The sequence below is a fragment of the Triturus cristatus genome, chromosome 3_2, assembly GCF_964204655.1.
Source record: "Triturus cristatus chromosome 3_2, aTriCri1.1, whole genome shotgun sequence".
NCBI lineage: Eukaryota > Metazoa > Chordata > Amphibia > Caudata > Salamandridae > Triturus > Triturus cristatus.
Window position 1 is genome coordinate 689,732,469 of NC_140584.1, and position 21,506 is coordinate 689,753,974.

At 54.8% G+C, this 21,506-nt stretch overlaps 1 protein-coding gene across 1 annotated transcript in view; it reads right to left on the bottom strand.

The window, feature by feature from the left end:
• VPS8 (VPS8 subunit of CORVET complex) overlaps window positions 1-21,506 on the bottom strand; it is a 1,789,524-nt gene that overhangs the window by 669,562 nt on the left and 1,098,456 nt on the right. The window contains exon 32 of the mRNA XM_085648738.1: window positions 17,613-17,711. Coding sequence (XP_085504864.1) covers window positions 17,613-17,711 — 99 coding nt within the window. The remainder of the gene's footprint in view (window positions 1-17,612; window positions 17,712-21,506) is intronic.

The window sequence follows — 21,506 nt, forward strand, 5'->3', positions numbered from 1 at the left end:
CAGAAGGGACACGTCCGTCACCACCGTGTGCTCTGGTTGGGGAAGGGAGAGGGATTTGCTGTTGACCGAATCCTGGTTCGTCAGCCACCACTGCAGTTGTCAAGCAATGCCCTCCGAGATCTGGACGCAATCAGACAGATTCCCTTGATGATGCGCCCACTGGAACTACAGGTCCCACTGCAAAGCTCGCATATTTCACCTGGCATGATCGACTAGCAGGATGCAGGAGGCCATGAGGCCCAGCAGCCTCAGAGTCCTTCTGACCGGAACCAGGGATAGAGGCTGAAAGATTGGAATCATAGCCTGAATATCCAGGACTCGCTGTTCGAGAGGATAGACATGAAACCGTGTCGTGTCCAGAACCGCTCTGATGAAGAGGAACTTCTGAGAGGGAATCAGGTGTGACTTTGGCACATTGATGGAGAACCCCAGCCAATGCAGGAGGTTGGCCGTAGTCTGGAGGTGGCAGACGACTGCCTGGGACAAACCCGCCTTCAACAGCCAGTCGTTGAGATAGAGGGATGACTGAAACCCCTGATCTGTGCAGATGAGCTGCGACCACCGCCATTACTTTCGTGAACACCCGAGGGGCGCTGGTAAGGCTAAAGGGGAGCACGGTAAATTGCAAATGCTCGTGGCATACCGTGAACCATAGGTAACGCTGGTGGGCCGGCAGGAACGGGATGTGAAAATAAGCGTCCTGCAAGTCCATCGCTACCATCCAGTCTTCCAGGTTGACAGCAGACATGACCTGAGCAAGCGTCAACATTTTGAACTTCTCTTTCCGGAGGAAGCGGTTGACGTCCCTTGTCTTTCTTGGGGACTGGCCCCCGGAACCATACCGGTTGTTTCCACGCCCCCGGCTGCGCGAAGGTTAGGAAACTTACTTCGGCCTGTGGCTCTTGGAGGGAAGTAGCAGGGCACCCCTTCTGTAGCTACGAATGGGGTGAAAAGCAGACTGCGTAGGGTGGGTGGAGAGGACCAAGGACTTGGCCGTAGCCTGTGAGTCCTTGAAACGCTCTAGAGAGTTGTCTGCTTTGTCGCCAAAAAGGCGATGGCCATCAAAGGGCATATCCATCAAGGTGTTCTGGACATCCCCTGAAAAACCAATCGACCTCATCCAGGCGTAACGACGAAGCGCTACCGACGTTGAAATGGGTCTGCCCAGAGAGTCGGCTTTGTCCAGCCCACAACGTATTGCAAACTTTGCTGCATCCCTCCCGACGGCAGCAGCCTGGGAGAGCACTGTCTGGGCCACCTCTGGACACTGAGGCAGCACATGCGCCACCGTATCCCACACCGAATGGGAATAACGGCCCAAGAAACATGCAGTGTTTACGGACCGCAGTCCTAAGCTGGTGGAAGAGAAAACTTTCATTCCAAGGTGGTCCAGCTTCTTGGATTCCCTTTCGGGTAGACCGGTAGGGAAGGTGCTTTTGGAAGTGGAGGCTTGGACCACCGAGCTCTCTGGGGTGGGGTGTTGGGAAAGAAAAGTAGGGTCGCCCGGAGCCGGGGGTGGCGCCGGGGAATCGTCCTGTGCACGGGAGCCCCCGTGTTGGGCCTGGACCAAGGGCCCAAAACAATGTTGGTGAGGGCCTCTGAAGAGCTTGCAGCGGTTGAAGCACCTCTGACAGCAGGTTAGTCCTGACCGCCACAGTAGGAAGCTCGACGCAACACCACTGCGTAGGACGCTCCCTCCTCCGTAGCCACGGTAGGAGTTGACAACATGCCAAGGTCAGGGGAGGTGTCCAAACCACTGGCATTCCCCAGTTCCTCTCTCCAGTCCAGTTCACTGTCCACCTGGTCATTCAAAGGGTCACCTGACTCCACCCAGTCCTACTACTCCTCATCTGGGTGCCATTCTGGTTGAAAATGGGCCCCAGGGGTGACCAGGGGCATAAAGGTCCCTCTCAGCGCCGGACGACGCCGGTCAGGCTCCGGGTCCTCTTTGGGATGGAGGCTGAGGGACCGACCGGTGTTGAACGCGGTAGTGGTGCCAGAGGAAGCGGTACTGGTGGAGGCGTAATCAGGCCTGGATCCAAGGGGGTCCTGTGGCGCTGGAGCCGCCAGCGGAGAAGGCCTAGGCCTCAACTGAGTCCACGGGGCCCAAAGGTGTGCTGGCGGGTTCGGGCCACCCAAAGATGGCATGCATCGCCTCGTAGAACGTACGAAGCTGGGCGGGAGTCGCTTCGGGTCCCGGAAAGGGAGGGAAACGCAGAGGCAACTCTTTGGGCTCCGCGCGCGGAGGCGAGGGAGATGCTCTGCATGCAGAGGCGCGGGAGGGGCACCATCCGCGTTCCTCATCGGGTCGGCCGACCGACGAAGAGAAGTCGAAGAGCGGCGATACTTCTTCGACTTCTTCTTATGCTCCTACTTACCCGACGCAGAGTGTGAATACTTTGAAGACTTGGAACCCGAATGATGGTGGCTCCACGACCCGTCCCTCGACCTCCCTCACGAGCAGGACCTTCAACGGCGCGGAGCAGACTGCCGGTGCTCAAGCAGCTTTCGGGACTGCTCCCGCAAAGCCTTCGGCGTCCTTGACCAGCAGTCGGAGCAAGACTTGGGGTCGTGGTCGCGCTCTAGACAAAAAAGTCACACGCTATGCGGATCCGTCACCGACATCACCCCATGACTGGAACCGTATGGCTTGAAGCCAGGCATCCCTCGTGCACCTTAGGAGTCGAAGACTCAAAAAAGAAGTCGACAAAAGTCAGGAAAAAGTAATTCAGAAAATGACTGGAGGTACCGCTCTTCCCGGATCTGCGCTGGCTGGTGCGGAAAAAGAAAGAACTGACGTCAACACACAAGAGCAGCGTCTAAGTAGCTACCGCAACATCATCCTGGCGACACAACGCCAACGACGGACATGGAGCGAACCAACGCCACCTTCCGACGCGCAGAGGTACTGCTGACGAAAAACTTTCCAGATCCAGTCTGACGCCTTGGGGTACTTCTAAGGTAAGGAATCTATCACTGACGTGTTTCTTTCAGATAAGGCGCGCTGTAGCGTTGCAGTCTGCGGTCTTTGCCATCTCAGCAAGAGGTCCTTGGGTTTATGCACTCCTCTGGCCCCCTGATGTCACATGCACCAGCCCAGGGTCCCTATGAGTGCTCTGTGGGCGACTGGGCTCTGCATCACCCTTCTCAGAAGCCAACACAGTCTCAGTCGTCCAGGTCACAGACCCCCAGGTCTGGGCCTCAGTGATTTTTTAGTCAGCTAGGGGCTTCTGCACTGGCTAGGCAGGCCCAGTACTCCCCAAAAGGCATCTTGCAGCTGTCACAGGGCCTAGATGCCTCTCCGGGTCAAGCGACTCTGCTAGGGCAGGTAGGGTCCCTCGGCAGTTCCCCCACTGTATCATTAACAAGGCAGTTGCGCATCGCTAGAGATCTCATCAGGGATCTATGTCTGATTCCAGATCCCCTGCTGCCCTACAGTTTCCACCTCCTCAGGCTTCAAATCCTCACTATAGAGGCTGGTCTGCTCTGGCACCGCTTTAGCATAGATGCCTCTTCCAGGGCAGGCGAGCACGCGCAATGGCTCTCGTCCACTGTTCTGCTGTCTTGGGGCCGAGGCAGTCCACCAGCTGGGCCAACATACTCTGATGATATAAGTGGACTTAGTCCTCATATTCTGACATTTATGTTGTCCGGATACACAGTCCTACTTGATTTGTAGGGACCATATGACACCAGGATGAACCATTCTGCCCACTTTTAATATGGCAGGACCCTTCCCCCAGCGTGTGGAGATCCCTAGCCCAAACCAGAGGTGTGGCTAGCAAGGGGGCAACACGCCCCTGGAAAACTGGTTAGGCAACTGGTTTACATTCTCCTGTCCCAAGTGCCAGCCTGTTTGCCTGAACAATGAAGCAGCCTCTCTCTCAAGTGTTACCCAGTTGCCCTTCAAACACAGCTTTGCTTCTAAAGTACAACTTACTTACCTTCGGTAACGAAGTATCTGGTAGAGACGATTCTAGCCGCAGATTCCTTAACATAGAATTATCCCCAGGCGTGAGACTGGATCCGGAATTTCTTTTGCCACAGCATCTCTGCGTGCCGGGGGACGGCACCACGTGACTCCGCCCGGACGTGGTCCGCGGACGTGCCGTCAACGAGGTCACATAAGTCCCACCCCGGCGCACTGACGTCAGTTTTCTTCGGAGAACTTTTCCGCACCACAACGCAGAGCCACCACAAACAAAACTGTGAGACTATGGGATTAGTGTGCGAAAAAGTCAGTGAAACAGAAAGGGAAGAAGCGAATGGTGAGGAACAGCACCATTAGGGACAGTGGCAGGCACTGTGTTCCTGAAATTCATGGAAGGGAAAGAGCAGAGCACCGCTCGGAGAAGCAACCCTGCAAAGCAAAGGAGATATCCTCCCTGGAGGTAGAAAAACATGTGAAAAATGTGGCAGACGACAGAAAGACTGCAACCACAACCTATAACAGTGAAGGGCAACAAGACCGAAACAGATGAGTAGCGACAAATCACCCCAAGACAACACCAGCAAGGAGCGTTGTTTCCCTGTAAAGAGGTAAGGGCTGAGGCACAGCCAAGAGACCCCAACCCAGAGGACTGCAGAGGAGTCAGAAACCCCAAGCAATGAAAAAAGGGAGAAGATTATGAGGAGGCCCCACACTGGAATAACCAGGGTGTAGGGATGCAGAAGTACCCATGAACCTACCGTCCAATCACCAGAAAAGAAAGAATGGAACAAATAAACAGAACGAAGCATCCTGTCAGGGAGGAAGTGAAAGAGGGCACCCACAGAAGACAAAGCCACCTGGAGGGAGGCAAGTGCAGAAGACTAAGCTGAAAGTTCCTCGCAGAACGGGGAGGAAGGGCGGGCCGTGAAGGAATCTGCGGCTAGAATCGTCTCTACCAGAAACATCGTTACCGAAGGGAAGTAACTTGTACATCAGATAGAGACGCCTAGCCACAGAGTCCTTAACGTAGAATAGATACCCTAGCCATACCCAGAGGGAAGGAGGGTCTGCGAGAGAACCTCACCAGCTTGGAAGAACATAGGTTCCCAACAGGGTATGTGTCATGGGGACAGGAAGGACGGCCCAGCCCACACCAAGCAGAAGTAAGCAAGAACAAGGAGAAGGGAAGGCCAGGATACCACAAGCCTACCCGAGGGGCAAAGGGCGTCCACCAGAAAACCCGGAGGGACAGGCGGCACCAAGCGAGTACCAAAGGAAGAAAAGAACCACCCACCTAGTTCTAGGACACCCCTGCGCCGCACGGCCACCAGCTACTGCGTGTGCCTTCCAGCCTCTGCTTCGCTGCCCCGGCTCCGCCGCGTGACCACGCCCCCTGACTTCGAGCGGCGTGGTCTCTGCTCGCTTCTTGCCCTGTGCCTCTGCCTCTGACTGTATTGTGATTTGTTTTTGTTGTTAACTTGCACTTTTGTCCCCCATTCTTGCCTGTGTTGCCAGTTCCTTCAGCCGCCCCGTCTCATCCCTCCCCGCTCCCCGCTTCCCGCCACCACCGCTGACCCCGCCCCTTTTTTCTTTCTGTACCCTCCCCGCTCCCGCCTCCCAGCTGCTCCGCCCACCCGCGCACTTGGCCATATATGGCGACCGTGCGACGCAGGTGAGTGTGACCTAGTTCTAGGAGACCCCCGCGCCGCACGGCCACCAGCTGCTGCGTGTGCCTTCCAGCCTCTGCTTCGCTGCCCCGGCTCCGCCGCGTGACCACGCCCCCTGACTTCGAGCGGCGTGGTCTCTGCTCGCTTCTTGCCCTGTGCCTCTGCCTCTGACTGTATTGTGATTTGTTTTTGTTGTTAACTTGCACTTTTGTCCCCCATTCTTGCCTGTGTTGCCAGTTCCTTCAGCCGCCCCGTCTCATCCCTCCCCGCTCCCCGCCACCACCGCTGACCCCGCCCCTTTTTTCTTTCCGTACCCTCCCCGCTCCCGCCTCCCAGCTGCTCCGCCCACCCGCGCACTTGGCCATATATGGCGACCGTGCGACGCAGGTGAGTGTGACCTAGTTCTAGGACACCCCCGCGCCGCACGGCCACCAGCTGCTGCGTGTGCCTTCCAGCCTCTGCTTCGCTGCCCCGGCTCCGCCGCGTGACCACGCCCCCTGACTTCGAGCGGCGTGGTCTCTGCTCGCTTCTTGCCCTGTGCCTCTGCCTCTGACTGTATTGTGATTTGTTTTTGTTGTTAACTTGCACTTTTGTCCCCCATTCTTGCCTGTGTTGCCAGTTCCTTCAGCCGCCCCGTCTCATCCCTCCCCGCTCCCCGCTCCCCGCCACCACCGCTGACCCCACCCCTTTTTTCTTTCTGTACCCTCCCCGCTCCCGCCTCCCAGCTGCTCCGCCCACCCGCGCACTTGGCCATATATGGCGACCGTGCGACGCAGGTGAGTGTGACCTAGTTCTAGGACACCCCCGCGCCGCACGGCCACCAGCTGCTGCGTGTGCCTTCCAGCCTCTGCTTCGCTGCCCCGGCTCCGCCGCGTGACCACGCCCCCTGACTTCGAGCGGCGTGGTCTCTGCTCGCTTCTTGCCCTGTGCCTCTGCCTCTGACTGTATTGTGATTTGTTTTTGTTGTTAACTTGCACTTTTGTCCCCCATTCTTGCCTGTGTTGCCAGTTCCTTCAGCCGCCCCGTCTCATCCCTCCCCGCTTCCCGCCACCACCGCTGACCCCGCCCCTTTTTTCTTTCTGTACCCTCCCCGCTCCCGCCTCCCAGCTGCTCCGCCCACCCGCGCACTTGGCCATATATGGCGACCGTGCGACGCAGGTGAGTGTGACCTAGTTCTAGGACACCCCCGCGCCGCACGGCCACCAGCTGCTGCGTGTGCCTTCCAGCCTCTGCTTCGCTGCCCCGGCTCCGCCGCGTGACCACGCCCCCTGACTTCGAGCGGCGTGGTCTCTGCTCGCTTCTTGCCCTGTGCCTCTGCCTCTGACTGTATTGTGATTTGTTTTTGTTGTTAACTTGCACTTTTGTCCCCCATTCTTGCCTGTGTTGCCAGTTCCTTCAGCCGCCCCGTCTCATCCCTCCCCGCTCCCCGCTTCCCGCCACCACCGCTGACCCCGCCCCTTTTTTCTTTCTGTACCCTCCCCGCTCCCGCCTCCCAGCTGCTCCGCCCACCCGCGCACTTGGCCATATATGGCGACCGTGCGACGCAGGTGAGTGTGACCTAGTTCTAGGACACCCCCGCGCCGCACGGCCACCAGCTGCTGCGTGTGCCTTCCAGCCTCTGCTTCGCTGCCCCGGCTCCGCCGCGTGACCACGCCCCCTGACTTCGAGCGGCGTGGTCTCTGCTCGCTTCTTGCCCTGTGCCTCTGCCTCTGACTGTATTGTGATTTGTTTTTGTTGTTAACTTGCACTTTTGTCCCCCATTCTTGCCTGTGTTGCCAGTTCCTTCAGCCGCCCCGTCTCATCCCTCCCCGCTCCCCGCTTCCCGCTTCCCGCCACCACCGCTGACCCCGCCCCTTTTTTCTTTCTGTACCCTCCCCTCTCCCGCCTCCCAGCTGCTCCGCCCACCCGCGCACTTCGCCATATATGGTGACCGTGCGAACGCGCAGCGTGCACGCGCAGCGGGCGCGCCGATTGTGCGCCGAAGGTGCGCCAAAGGTAAGCCCGTCTGCGCCCGTCCGTGCCTGGCCCGCGCCCAGCGCCCGAACCCCTGGCCCACGAGGACCCCGACCGACCCGCCTGACGTACACCGCCGCCACCCTCATCGCACTCAACACCGGCAGGACCCAGGGATGCTATCGAGCTACCCCGAAGCACACCCACGGGCCCTTCAGCTGCCTCGCCTGTAAGTTCACCTGTATCCGGACCTGCCCGGCACCAGCACCTGCCAAGCCGAACACCAGCAGCAACCACCTCAAGTGTATCCTGCTCAACACCCGCTCCATCCACAGACACGCCATCGAACTCTGGAACCTCCTAGACGCCACAGCCCCTGACGTTGCCTTCATCACGGAGACCTGGATGAACGCCTCCTCAGCACCCGACATCGCCATCGCCATCCCAGAAGGCTACAAGATCACCCGGAGGGACCGCAACGCCAACCAGGTGGGAGGAGGCATCGCCATCATCCACAAGAACACCATCCGCATCACGACCAGCACTGACAACACCCCACCCTCCGCCGAACACCTGCATTTCCAGATTCACACCGACCCGAAGACCACCCTCAGAGGCACCTTGATTTACCGACCTCCGGGACCACGCACTCAATTCAGCGAGGACATCGCCGACTTCGTCAGCCCGCACGCCCTCCCCTCCGCCGACTACATCCTCCTAGGGGACTTCAACTTCCACCTGGAGAACAACAACGACTGCAACACCAGCACCCTGCTCGACAACCTCGCCAACCTTGGACTCAAGCAGCTGGTATCCACACCCACCCACCTCGCCGGACACACACTCGACGCCATCTTCTCATCCAGCAAAGACATCGCCTTCAGCCACGCCACAGAACTCCACTGGACGGACCACAGATGCATCCACTTCACCTTCAGTAGAACGACGATCCACCACCACCAGCAACAGGTTGCCCGAAGAAGCTGGAACAAGATCACAGCCGACCAGCTCGCCGCTTCCCTGAGCCAGCACCCTCCGGCCAGCTCAGCGAACCCCAGCCAGGCCGCCGACAACCTCTCGAAGTGGATCAGCAAATGCGCAGACGAACTCGCCCCTCTGAGGATCCCGCCCAGCAGACCCGGCAATAAGAGAGCCCCATGGTTCACCGACGAACTCAAGAGCTCCAAGAAGAACTGCCGAGCCCTCGAGAAAGCCTGGAGAAAGGAACCCACGCCGGACAACAGGACCACCCTCAAGCTCGCCACCCGGAAACACCACCAATTGATCCGCACCGCCAAGAAAACTGCATTCAAGGACCGGCTGGACAACAACGCACACAACTGCAAGGAACTCTTCAACATCGTGAAAGAGCTCTCCAACCCCAACGCCGGAAACAACGACATCACCCCATCGCAAGACCTCTGCAACTCCCTCGCCTCCTACTTCCACAACAAAATCGCAGACATACACAACAGCTTCAGCACTCAACCGACGCACGCCACGACCACAGCAACGCCACCCACCACCACCCTCCGCGCCTGGACCCCAGTCAACACCGAAGACACCGTCCACATGATGAACTCCATCCACTCCGGATCTCCGACCGACCCCTGCCCTCACCACGTCTTCAACAAAGCCGACGCTGTCATCGCACCCCACCTGCGGGACATCATCAACACCTCATTCGACACCGCCACCTTCCCCGAGAGCTGGAAGCACGCCGAACTCAGCGCTCTGCTCAAGAAACCCACAGCAGACCCCACCGAACTCAAGAATTACCGCCCCATCTCTCTACTCCCGTTTCCAGCCAAAGTCATCGACAAGACCGTCAACAAACAGCTGGCCGCCTTCCTCGAGACGAACGGATCCCTCGACCCATCGCAGTCGGGATTCCGTGCCAACCACAGCACCGAGACCGCCCTCATCGCCGCCACTGACGACATCCGAGCCCTGATGGACAACGGAGAAACAGCGGCCCTCATCCTCCTAGACCTCTCCGCGGCCTTCGACACGGTCTGCCACCGCACCCTAGTGCAGCGCCTCAGCAACGTCGGAATCCAGGAGAAGGCACTGGGATGGATCGTCTCCTTCCTCGACGGAAGAACACAAAGAGTCCGCCTACCACCGTACAAGTCAGAGGCCACCGAAGTCATCTGCGGCGTCCCTCAAGGATCCTCGCTGAGCCCTACTCTCTTCAACGTCTACATGAGCCCCCTCGCGGCCATCGCACGCCAACACAACCTCAACATAATCTCCTACGCCGACGACACCCAGCTGATCCTCTCCCTGACTAACGACCCCGCCGCCGCCAGAGCCAACCTGCTCGAAGGGATGAGAGAGGTAGCCGAGTGGATGACGACGAGCCGCCTGAAACTGAACTCAGATAAGACGGAGGTCCTCATCCTGGGCTCCTCGCCCTCCGCCTGGGACGACTCCTGGTGGCCCCCCGCCCTGGGCCCCGCACCCAAACCGACGGACCACGCACGCAACCTGGGTTTCATCCTGGACTCCTCCCTCTCCATGACCAGGCAAGTCAACGCCGTCTCCTCGTCGTGCTTCAACATCCTGCGCATGCTTCGGAAGATCTTCTGGTCGATCCCCGCAGAGACCAGGAAGACCGTCACCCAGGCCCTCGTCACCAGCCGACTGGACTACGGCAGCGCACTCTACGCCGGAACCACCGCCAAGATCCAGAAGAGACTCCAGCGCATCCAGAACGCCTCAGCCAGACTCATCCTCGACATCCCACGACACAGCCACATCTCCGGACACCTAAGAGACCTGCACTGGCTCCCGGTCAACAAGAGAATCACCTTCCGCCTCCTTACCCACGCACACAAAGCTCTCCACGATCAAGGCCCGAGCTACCTCAACAACCGCATCAACTTCTACGCTCCCAAACGCCACCTCCGTTCTGCCAGCCACGCCCTCGCCGCCGTCCCACGCATCCGCAGAGCCACTACAGGAGGAAGGTCCTTCTCCTACCTGGCCGCCAAGACCTGGAACTCCCTCCCGGCCGACCTGCGCCTGACCCAAGACCACCCCTCCTTCAGGAAGAAGCTTAAGACCTGGCTGTTCGAGCAGTAGCGGCACCCCCCCCCCCCCAGCGCCTTGAGACCCTACGGGTAGGTAGTGCGCTCTATAAATGTCTTGATTGATTGATTGATTGACCCGCAAAATCCAAGGAGAAGAGGTGGAACGGAGGCAGACCCCGCCTCAGGAGAACACACACAGCGAAGGGGACAGCTGAACGGGTATCAGCCCCGAGGCAGGGGACAAGGCAGGAACGGCCCCACAGCCGATAAACGCATACGTGAGAAGGAAGACAGTCGCGCAAAGCTCCAGCAAAGCAAGGGACAGGAGCACACGGGTACACGCCGAGGCCCACGGGGGTGGTCCACAACTACCAGGCGTGCACAGCAGGCAGCTGGCAAATACTATGAAGTAGTGTGCCCAGAACAAGCCGAGAGCAGAAAGAAGACAGAGGAAAGGGAACCCCAGAACAAGCCCCAGAGAAGGACCGTCCCAGTGGTACAACCCGGCCCACGAAGAGAAGCGGGACCGGCCAGAAGATAAAGAGGAGAAGAACCCCCCCAAGGAGCAGCCGGGGGCGGGGGGGGGGGAGGGGAACGAAGCGACCCCAGGGAAGCGAGAAATATGTAGTACAGACCTAAAGCCGTCAACCAGAACACAGGAGAACACCAGGAATATCTTAGCCCCCCTGGAACACAAGACAGAGGACCAGGCCGAAACGTCGGATAATAAGGTGGAAACACCAAGAGACGACGCCACAGACGGCATGACAAAAGTCAGTCTGGCGATCCAGAGGCTGAAGAGGGAAGGCAAAATGCACAGAAGCAGATATCCCGCAGGAACAAAGGGCAAAATGTACGACAGGCAAGCCATGTAGAAGAAGGATAGAAACATCGGATACTTAGCAGGACAGAACCTGGAGCAGCGCAAGCTGCACTAAGGCGGAAGAAAAAAAAAAAAAGAGAGACGCGAGAACCCAGAGAAAGTATCCCCACCCGCCCAGCTTAGGACAGAGCTATACAATAGCCTACAAGTACCCCACGTAGGGTATGACACGTCCCAAAACAAAACAGGGGAACACCTCTTAGGGAAACCCGCAGCAGAGTTCAAGAACATAAAAGACCTGTGGGTATCACCAACAAATACACAGATGGTCTAACCTGAGGACCTATACGGGTTCACTAACAGCCAAAAATCACACACCAGAAAAGTTGAAGGGCTGTACCAGCAGCCAACAGTACAGCGGGGCCAACATAAGGACCTTGAAGACAGTCCAAGCCACACACAGCACACAGACGGGCCAACCGAAACACTAGGCCCAAAGAGAAAGGTGGAATAAACACCTACCATAAGACACCTGAGGACTGACAAGCCAATGCTTACGGAGGGGGAGGAGGAAAGAACCCCGCAAGGAGTCGTTGAATAACGGAGTCCGCGTGGGTGTTAAATAAAAGAATCCCATCAAAAGGCAGGTCAACAAGACGCTCCCGAACATTCTCTGGAAAGACGCTATCCCGCAACCAAGCAAGGCGGTGGAGGGCCACAGAACTTGCCATAGCGCGGGCGAGAGAATGAAAGACATCCAAGGCCGAATGGAGAATAAATGCAGCTAACTCCCGACCAACCAGCACATGGTGCCGCAGATCAGCGCGGGCACCTTCGTGGGAGGTGAGAGACAGAAGGGACTCCCTGGAATCCCATAGGTCGGAGGTAGCCCTGGTCAACACACAAAGTGTGTTGAGCACGCGCAGTGCAGCACTAGTGGAAGCGAAAATGTTACGCCCACAAGAGTCCAACCACTGGGCCTCCCCGCGACGGAGGGAGCAACACTGAAGGCAAGGAAGGAAAAGCAGTCTGTAGGACAGGGCCCCGGGCAGATGGGTGGGAAAAAAGGCAGACTGGATCGTGCAGGGCAAGACATTGGAGGAGCGGCTGAGGCACCGGATCCCCCGTAGCAGGACACCCCCAAGCCCCCAGAAGAGAGTTGTGGAGCGAAGCTTCAAATGGAAGAAGCGGCTCCCCTCCACCAGAGCCCTGGTGGAGAACCTCCAACAAGTGGTCCGTTGGAAGTGGAGCGACCGGGTTGCCCATTTGCAAAATGCCGGTGGCCATGGAGATGGCGCGGACAAAGGCTACCCTTGCCTCCGTAGGGAGTCGTGGGGGAGAGAGCAACTCTTCCGTGGGTGAAAGCTACAAACTAAGCCGCCCATCCCCGTGCCCTGCTGGAGGAAGAAAAGGCCAGCCCCTGTAGGATGGAAGACCCATGGATGAGTGAGGGGCCTGAGGGATCTCCGGAGAAGGCCCCGCGCATGGTGAGGGATTCGCGGACGTCTCAGGGAGAGGAGGGGGGCCCAAAGAAGCCTGCAGAGCTGTAGCGGAGGCCTTCATTTGGGCCCTTGTCGCCCCAGTGCCAGGAAACAGCGGATAGGGTGGCGATGGGCGAGGGCGCACGTCCCGAGAGGAACCCACGCCCTCTGCTGAACGAGGACAGGGCCTCGGTGGCAAGCTGCAGGACTTACCGGCGGGTGAACAACGCCCGTGGGGCCTCGGAGAAGGATGATGCCGCAGCCGGAATCAGCGACTTCTGGACCCTTCCGAGGTAGGTGACGGACGCTGTGACAAGACCGATCTGGACAATCGGGCCGAAAGCAATTTCATCCAGTGCTCCCGCCGGGACTTCGACTTGAGATGCTGACAAGCGTCGCAGTCCGTAGAATCCTGGTTCTCGCCCAAACACCACATACAAATAGGGTGAGGGTCCGTCGCCGACATCTGACGCGTAAAAAAAAGCACACGTCTTGAAACCCGAAGGCATTGCACACTGTTCCCAACGCAAAGGCGTTAAAAGAGGCCTGAAAACAGGTCAAGGGAACTCACTCCGGATCCGCGTTGCATGCGGAAAACAAAAAAAATGATGTGAGGGACTTATGCGACCTCACTGACGTCTGCCGCGGACATCAGGGCGGAGTTACGTGGTGCCGTACCCCGGCGCACAGAGATAATGTGGCAAAAAAAATTCCGGATCCAGTCTCACCCCTGGGGATAATTCTACGTTAAGGAATCTGCGGCTAGTAGTCTCTATCAGATGCTTGCCTTTAGGGCTAACATCTGTGTGGTTTCCTGCCTGGGGAGTGAACAACTCCTCCAGTGGCAGGCTTATATTGTTATCTTTCCTGGGAGTCATTAGCACGTCTCCCCAGGAGGGTAGACATCCGTCTGCAGGACGGAACACCGAGTACAATAGTAAATGGGCACTGGAAACTTTGGGCAACTAAAGTGGCAACTTCTAATGTTTTACTTTGCCCACCAGTGACACCAAATTTGCTTAAACCATTAAATCAGATTTTAATGCAATGATTCTTTTGATAATGTACAGTAGCAACTTTAGTAGTCCCAATCAGAAGTTAGCAAGGGCAGAGCTGTCAGCTTGTAACTCTGTATGTGCCATTGGGGCTACTAGCCTTTCTACAGTAAAACAACAATGAAGGGTTTTTACAGCTGGAATATGTAAAAGTACATGTTCCGCTTTTTAACATACATCACTTTAGGGGTGACTTAAATGTATCAAAATGGGAGGTTTGGGCTTCAAGTTGGCAGTTTGAAAATGGCCTTCCAGTCTATAGTGGCAGACAGATCCATGTTTCACCTTGTCCCACTTAGGGTGGCACAACAAGTGCGGCCACCCCTGGGGGACAATCCTGCTTACAGGCCATAGGTACCCTTGGTACCATATACTAGGTACTTACAAGTAAGTTAAGCTTTGCTGATTGGGGACAAGCCAATTAAACATACACCATGTTAAGGGTCAGACCACATGCCCTAAGTTCTGATTAGCAGGACTCAGGGCACTTCAGAGCCATTACACAAGTACATTAGAAGTCAAAATGGGGGTAAGAATTGGGGGTTATCCTTACAAAAAGACTGTTTCCTTACAGAAACCACCTAGGTTTCTGTTTCTAGTTCAAACCTGATCTGATCCAGGGACAGCATCTTGAATTCTTCCTTACCCAGGAACCAATTCATGACTCTGAGGTCTAAGATCGGAACGCTATCCTTTCTCAGGACTAGGAAGCATTGGGAATAGCAACCTTAGCCCTGTGCCTGCTCTGGCACAAATATCACTGTCCATTGTAGGAGTAAGACCTCCACCTGCAGCTGAATGGTGCTTAGGTGGTCTGTGGGCTGGGCTGAATGCGAGGGGGGGATTGGAAGGGGAACCTGATGAAAGGGCAGAGAAAACCCCCTTTCCACTATCTGCAAGATCCAAAGGTCTGAAGTTATGGCCTTCCAGGCTTGTGGAAAGGAGGAAACCTGACCTCCAACAGGTTGCACTTATTCTGACAAATGGGAACTAGGGCTGCTTCCCTACTGTGGCCGTGGAAGAGGAGAAAGATGAATAGGATAGAGAGAGGAGGCCGCAAGATTGTCGTCAAGCTTTGCCATGACCCTGGTATTACCTGAACCACGGGAATTGGTGCTGCTGTTGAAGTGTTTGGGGCTGTTGATATTCTCAGAAAAAGGTTTCAGAGCTGTCAGTTGGCCAGCTGCTTTGTTTTGAGGCCCAGCAACCTAGCAGTAGCTTTGCTTTCTTAAAACCTCTCCAAAGCTAAATCTGCTTTATCCCCGTGTAGGTGGAGCCTTCAAATGGGACGACCATTGAGTTAGTCTGGACATCGGTTGAGAATTCATAGCTCCTCAACCAGGCTTGACATCAAAGTAACAGATGTCCCCATAGCCTGCACTACAGAGTCTGTTATACCCAACCCTGACTGGATGACCTGTCTTGCTTGAGTGTGCCAGTTTCGCACCAAATCTGTGAAATGCAACTACCAAATTTGGAATAAGCAGTTGTCCTATTTCCCAAAGGACATGGTGGTCTCAACTCTTTAAGAATGTGGCCAAACGGGTTGATACCACATTCCCTGTTTAGAACGTTGTTTGTTGTTTTTAGACACCCTACCTTATGGAGTGGACGTCAACACATCAGTAGATAATTTTGCAGACTGAAATGCCTGAGTGACCAGACTCTCTGGTGCAGTATATGTAGACAAGAAAGCTGGGTCATCTGAGACCAGTCCATAGCTCCTGGCATCCACATGGCTAACAGATGGTGCAAACGTTGGTTTCCCCAAAGCTACAAGGAGTGTTTCAGAGCTTCAATGAAAGGGAGCAAGGGTTCAGAGGACTGTGAAGTTGGGTGCAAGACTTTTGCTAAGATGTTAGATTTGCTCTCAATGGAAGGGAAAGGTATATCCAGTACTTCCGCCGCCTTACACATTATGGCATGATGAGAACTGATCTCTGTTCTCATCTTGATGAGTGGAAAAGTCATGGTGTATAGAATCTGATGGCCCAGCCCATGTTCATCATCAGTGGCTTGTCAGGGATCGTTGAAAAGATCAGAGTCCCCCCCCCCCCCCCCAAAAAAAGCACCTTCTGTTCTGCATCAGGAGTTGTACTTCTTGCCTCAAACTATAATAAGGGGTTTGAAGATCCTTTAAGGACTATGCGGCTGGTGGCATCGAGAGCGGTTCTGGTGAATATTGGTCTGGCACCAATGGTAAAGACCCATCTGGATGGTAACACGCAGTGGAGATGGGTCTGGAGTATCAACTGGTACCAGTGCTAGAGTCAGAGACAAATAAATAGCAGGTATGGGGAGAAAGGCGGCAAAGGGAGCAGGGTAAAACCAGCCGGGGTCATCCAGAAAGGGAAGCCCATAGGACCTGTAGGGACCTAAGGCTCTCCAGAGGGGACCATAACCCTGCCGAAAATGTCAAACATTGCATTCACCAATGATGCAGGGTCTGTACCAGGAGTAGGAAACTCCAGGAAGGGCTCACATTGGCTAGGCCTGGGTGAGGGAGCAGCAGGCATTAAAGATCTGGCTACTAGCGTAGGGTCTGAAGGAGCCCCATGTGCTGGCTCCTCTTGAGTAAGAAATACCAATTCTGGCTTTGAGGACGAATCATGAGGTGTAAAAGAGTGCCTGGTTGATTTACCTTTCGACGATTAGATTCACTCAAAGTGGCGATGACCATTTTTCTTGTGTTATCACCAGGAGGACTTCTATGATGGTTTTTCCGGCGACTTCTTCCTGAGGCATGATTTTCTTCCGGTCTTTCAGTCATCCCGAGACCTGTCCATGAAGAGTTTGGCCTCCCTTTTTTTGATGGGCTTGCAGTGCATGCTCTTGCATGACTCGCTGTACTTCCCATAATTACCAGACCCAAGGCACCAAACCTGAACTACAACAAGCTTTTTTTTTTTAAGAAAGAAAAAAAAAGACAAGAAATAGTCGAATAAAAACAGGAAAATTCTGAGGAGAGCAATGCCCCGGAGCCACGTTGATGGCACAGAAAGAAAGGAAAAAGGAGCTCACATTAGTGCACCATGGAGGGCACTCTATGGCCCTAGTGATGTCACGGTGGCTTTCCTTCCCGCCCAGAGACGAGCTAGAACCCCATAATGATACAGGGGAGCTATTGAAAAGTTTCCAGTCCAATCTGATCTGGGATATTCAAAATGAGAGGAATATGCAGTGACCATCAGCATGGATCGCACTGCCTCTCTCCTCTACCTCAACAACTATAATAAATAACATATTAGTCTGTCTGTCTGCATGTATGGTTTATGACACGCTGTTCTTTCATGTGCAGTAGTTGTTTATAAAGATATTTAAACAGATCCAGAGTATTCCCAATGCCCAGGCCCATTGTGTAAGCACTAAAGGTCAAAAGCATGACTTATGAACTTGATGGGGATCATTTCACTTCTACTATGGTAATAACATTAGATTTGACCTTTGCATTGTAGTCGTGAATGTCTAAAACTTGTTTTAACAGCTTTATTGAGCCACAATTATTTTCACAAGCTTGCCATTAAAGTAGTTCCCAAAATATTTTTTACAGTCACGTAAGGTGTCATTTTATTATGAACACAACATCATAGGTATATGTTAATAATAATGATATTTCAGAGTATTATTTGCCACTGATGCAGTTACAGGCTTTTAACCACTACAATACCTTCATATGATGCATGGCTTTATTCCACAAAGATATTTTCTCTTCAGGGCTATACCCAGGAATAGATAAAATGTTATGTATATAGTTGAACACTTCTTCCTGCATCATGTAAGAAATAAAAGGAAATTGTTAATAAGTGAAATTAAAAAGACAGTATCCAAACATAAATCAACAAAATGACAATGATAACTTTTATATTGTTCTAATGAAACCATTCTACTTAAAAACTGCATCATTCTTTACTAATGAACAAGTTACTTACCTTCGGTGACAATACATCTGTAAGAAACATTAGTAGTGATAGATTCTTTACCTTAGAATTACCCCCGGCCTCAGACTGGATACGGAAAGTTTTCGTCAGCAGTACCCCTGCGTGTCGGTAGGTGGCGTCGTGCGGCTCCGCCACCGTCATTGGCGTCGTGGTTGCCGAGATAACGTCGTTGGCGCTACTTAGACGCCACCCATGTCACGTCACGCCACAGACATCAGTTCTGTACATGACTTACCCCACCAGGAAGCAGAGCCATGCAAGATACTGACCACTGGTGCATTGAAACTAGGGCCCTGAAAGGGATGACCTTAACCCTAGAAATCAGTTTGCAGAACGGGGAGGATGGGCGGGGCGGTAAGGAATCTATTACTACTAATGTTTCATACAGATATATTGTTACCGAAGGTAAGTAACTTGTTCATCTGAAAGAAACACATAGTTATAGATTCCTTACCTTAGAATAGATAACCCAGCAATACCAACCCCGGTGGTGAGTCGGCGAACCAAGATCACACCAGAAAGTCACGGAGAACAGAACAGCCAAAGAAGCCGTCTCTCTGGACTTGGCAGTCCAGGCAATAATGCTTAGTAAACGTGTGCAGCAAAGCCCATGTGGCTGCCTGACAGATGTCTTGCAGGGGGACACCACGTCCCAATGCAGTAGTGGCTGCAGTTGATCTAGTGGAATGATCACGCAGCCCCACCGGAAGCTCTTTTTTAGCCAAAGAGTAACAGGCTTTGATGCACAAGATGACCCAGCGGGAGATAGTCCTCTTGTATACCCACCGACCTTTCCTGGTGCCAACGTAGCCAACAAAGAGTTGGTGATCCACCCGGAACTGTTGTGTGCGGTTGAGATAAAATGAGAGCGCACGTTTTGGGTTCAGACAGTGGAGCCTCTCTCTTAAAAGGGAGGGCTGATCGGGAATGCCTGAGAAAGGCCGAAATGGCAGAAAGATAACCTTTGACAGTGCCCAGAGCAGAGCCCTGCCGGCCCAAAGAAAGAAGGAACAAAAGGACCTCAGAGAGAGGGGCAGAAAGGGGATCCACAGCCTTTGCTGTGCACCATGCCACAAATTAGTTCCACCTGCAGGCGTATACCAGTTTAGTGGAGGGACGCCTGGCAGCCAGAATTACATTACAAACTTCAGGAGGCAAGTCAAAAGGAATCAACTGCCGCCGCTCCATCTCCACGCAAAGAGGTGGAGGCTGGACAGGTTCGGGTGGAGAACCGTCCCCTGCTGCTGCGACAGAAGATCCTCCCAAAGAGTCAGTCGAATCGGGGGATCGATGCTCATACTGAGTAGCTCGGGATACCATCCTCTTCTAGCCCAGTCCAGGGCCACAAGGATGACTTGTGCCCAGTCGCGCCTGATCTTCAGCAATCTGGGCAGAAGTGGTATAGGCGGAAAGGCGTACAACTCCACTCACAACGAAAAGCGTCACCGAGCAAGTGCCGCCTTGAAAATTCCAATACGCAGAACTGATGAAATTGCGCGTTCTCTTCGTTGGCGAATAGATCTAACCAAAGCTCTCCCACTGCTGAAAGAGACCTTGCGCCATCTCCGAGTGAAGACGCCATTCGTGATCCATCATGCACCTGTGGCTGAGTTTGTCCGCCCTGGCGTTCAGAGGACCTGCCAGGTGTTGAACCACCAGGAAAACGCCCTGATGTTCCAGAGATGTCCAGAGGCACAGAGCCTCCTGATATAGGGTCCACGACCCCACCCCGCCTTGCTTGTTGCAGTACCACATGGCGGTGGTGTAGTCTGTGAACACCTGCACTACCCTCCCCTTGACAGAGGGAAGGAATGCCTTCAGTGCAAGTCGGATTGCCCGAAGGTTGATATGGAGCTTGGACTCCGCCAGAGACCAGAGGCCTCTGATCTACGCCTCTCCCATGTGGCCACCCAATCCCAGGAGGGACGCGTCAGTCACCACTGTAAACTCTGGTTGGAGAAGGGAGAGGGATCTGCCGTCGACCCTATGCCGGTTCGTGAGCCACCACTGCAACTGTCGTGCAGTGCCCTCCGAGGTCTGGACGTGATCTGACAGGTTCCCCATATATTGCGCCCACTGAAACTTCAGGTCCCACTGCAGAGCCCGCATATGCCATCTGGCATGATCGATCAGCAGGATGCAGGAGGCCATGAGGCCCAGCAGCCTCAGGGTCACTCTGACCGAAACCCGGGACAAGGGCTGAAAGATCAGAATCAGAGCCCGAATATCCCGGACTCACTGTCCGGGAGGATAAACTGAACTGAAAGTGCTCATGGCCTACCGTGAACCGTAGGTAGCGTCAGTGGGCCCACAGGACTGGGATGTGGAAGTAAGCATCCTGCAAGTCCAGCGCTACCATCCAGTCTTGCGGATTGAGAGCGGTCAAGAACTGACCCAAAGTGAGCATCTTGAACTTCTCTTTGCGGAGGAAGCAATTGACATTCCGGCCCTTGTCCTTCTTTGGCACCAGAAAGTAGTGGGAATAACAACTACGACCTACTTCTGGCATCGGAACGCGCTCAATGGCCCCCTTGGCCAAGAGGGCCGCAACTTCCTGCTGAAGAAGCACAAAGTGATCCCTCGACATGCTGTGGTACCAAAGTGGCATGGCTGGAGGAGTAGTCTCGAAGGGGAGAGAGTAGCCCCTTTGAACTATCTCTAAAACCTACCTGTCTGATGTGATGGTGCGCCATTAGGGGAGGTGATGGCGAAGCCTGCTGCCCACTGCCATTTGATGGGCCTGAAAGTTCGGACTTGGAACGTTTGGAGGCAGTAGTGGCCGGGGTGGAGGCGGACTGACCTGCCTGCTGGCCCGCCATGGCAGATCCCGCGTCCATGCTGGGATTGTTGCTGCGCAGGCTTGTGGCTCTGTTGCGAACACTGCGGGGCGCCCCTTCCGGTGCCACGAAAGGAGCGAAAAACAGAAGGCGGATGAGGGCGGACTGCAGAGTGTACCAAGGACTTGGCCATAGCCTGCGAGTCCTTAAACCGCTACAACGCGCAGTCTGCTTTATCGCCGAAGGCGACGGCCATAAAAGGGTATGTCCATAAGTGTGCTTTGGACATCCCCCAAAAATCCAGTTGTCCTCAACCAGGCGTGGCGACGAATTGCCACCGTTGAACTGCCACCGTCGTAGCAATCGATCTGCCCAGTGAGTCGGCGGTGTCTAGGCCACAACGAATCATGAACTTAGCTGCATCTCTCTCCTCTGCAACAGCCTGGGAGAGAGCTGACCAGGCCTCTTCCGAACACTGGGGCAGCACCTGCACCACTGTATCCCACAGAGAGTGGGAGTAACGGCCCAAGATGCATGCGGTGTTCACGGACCGCAGCACAGAAATGACGTAAGAAAAAATCTTCTTTCCAAACTGATCCAGTTTCTTGGATTCCCTATCCGGTGGTAGGTGGTTGGAGAAGCAGTGGCTTGGACAACTAAGCTCTCGGGGGTGGGGTCACCTGGAGCCGGGCGATGGCGTCGGGCCGCGTTCCTATCAACAGGAGCCCCTGTGGTGGGCCTGGACCAGGTGCCCAAAATAATGTTGGAAAAGTGCTTTGTTGAAGGGGAGCAGTGGCTCCGCAGAAGTAGCTGCTGGCTGAAGCACTTCTGTCAGGAGGTTAGTCC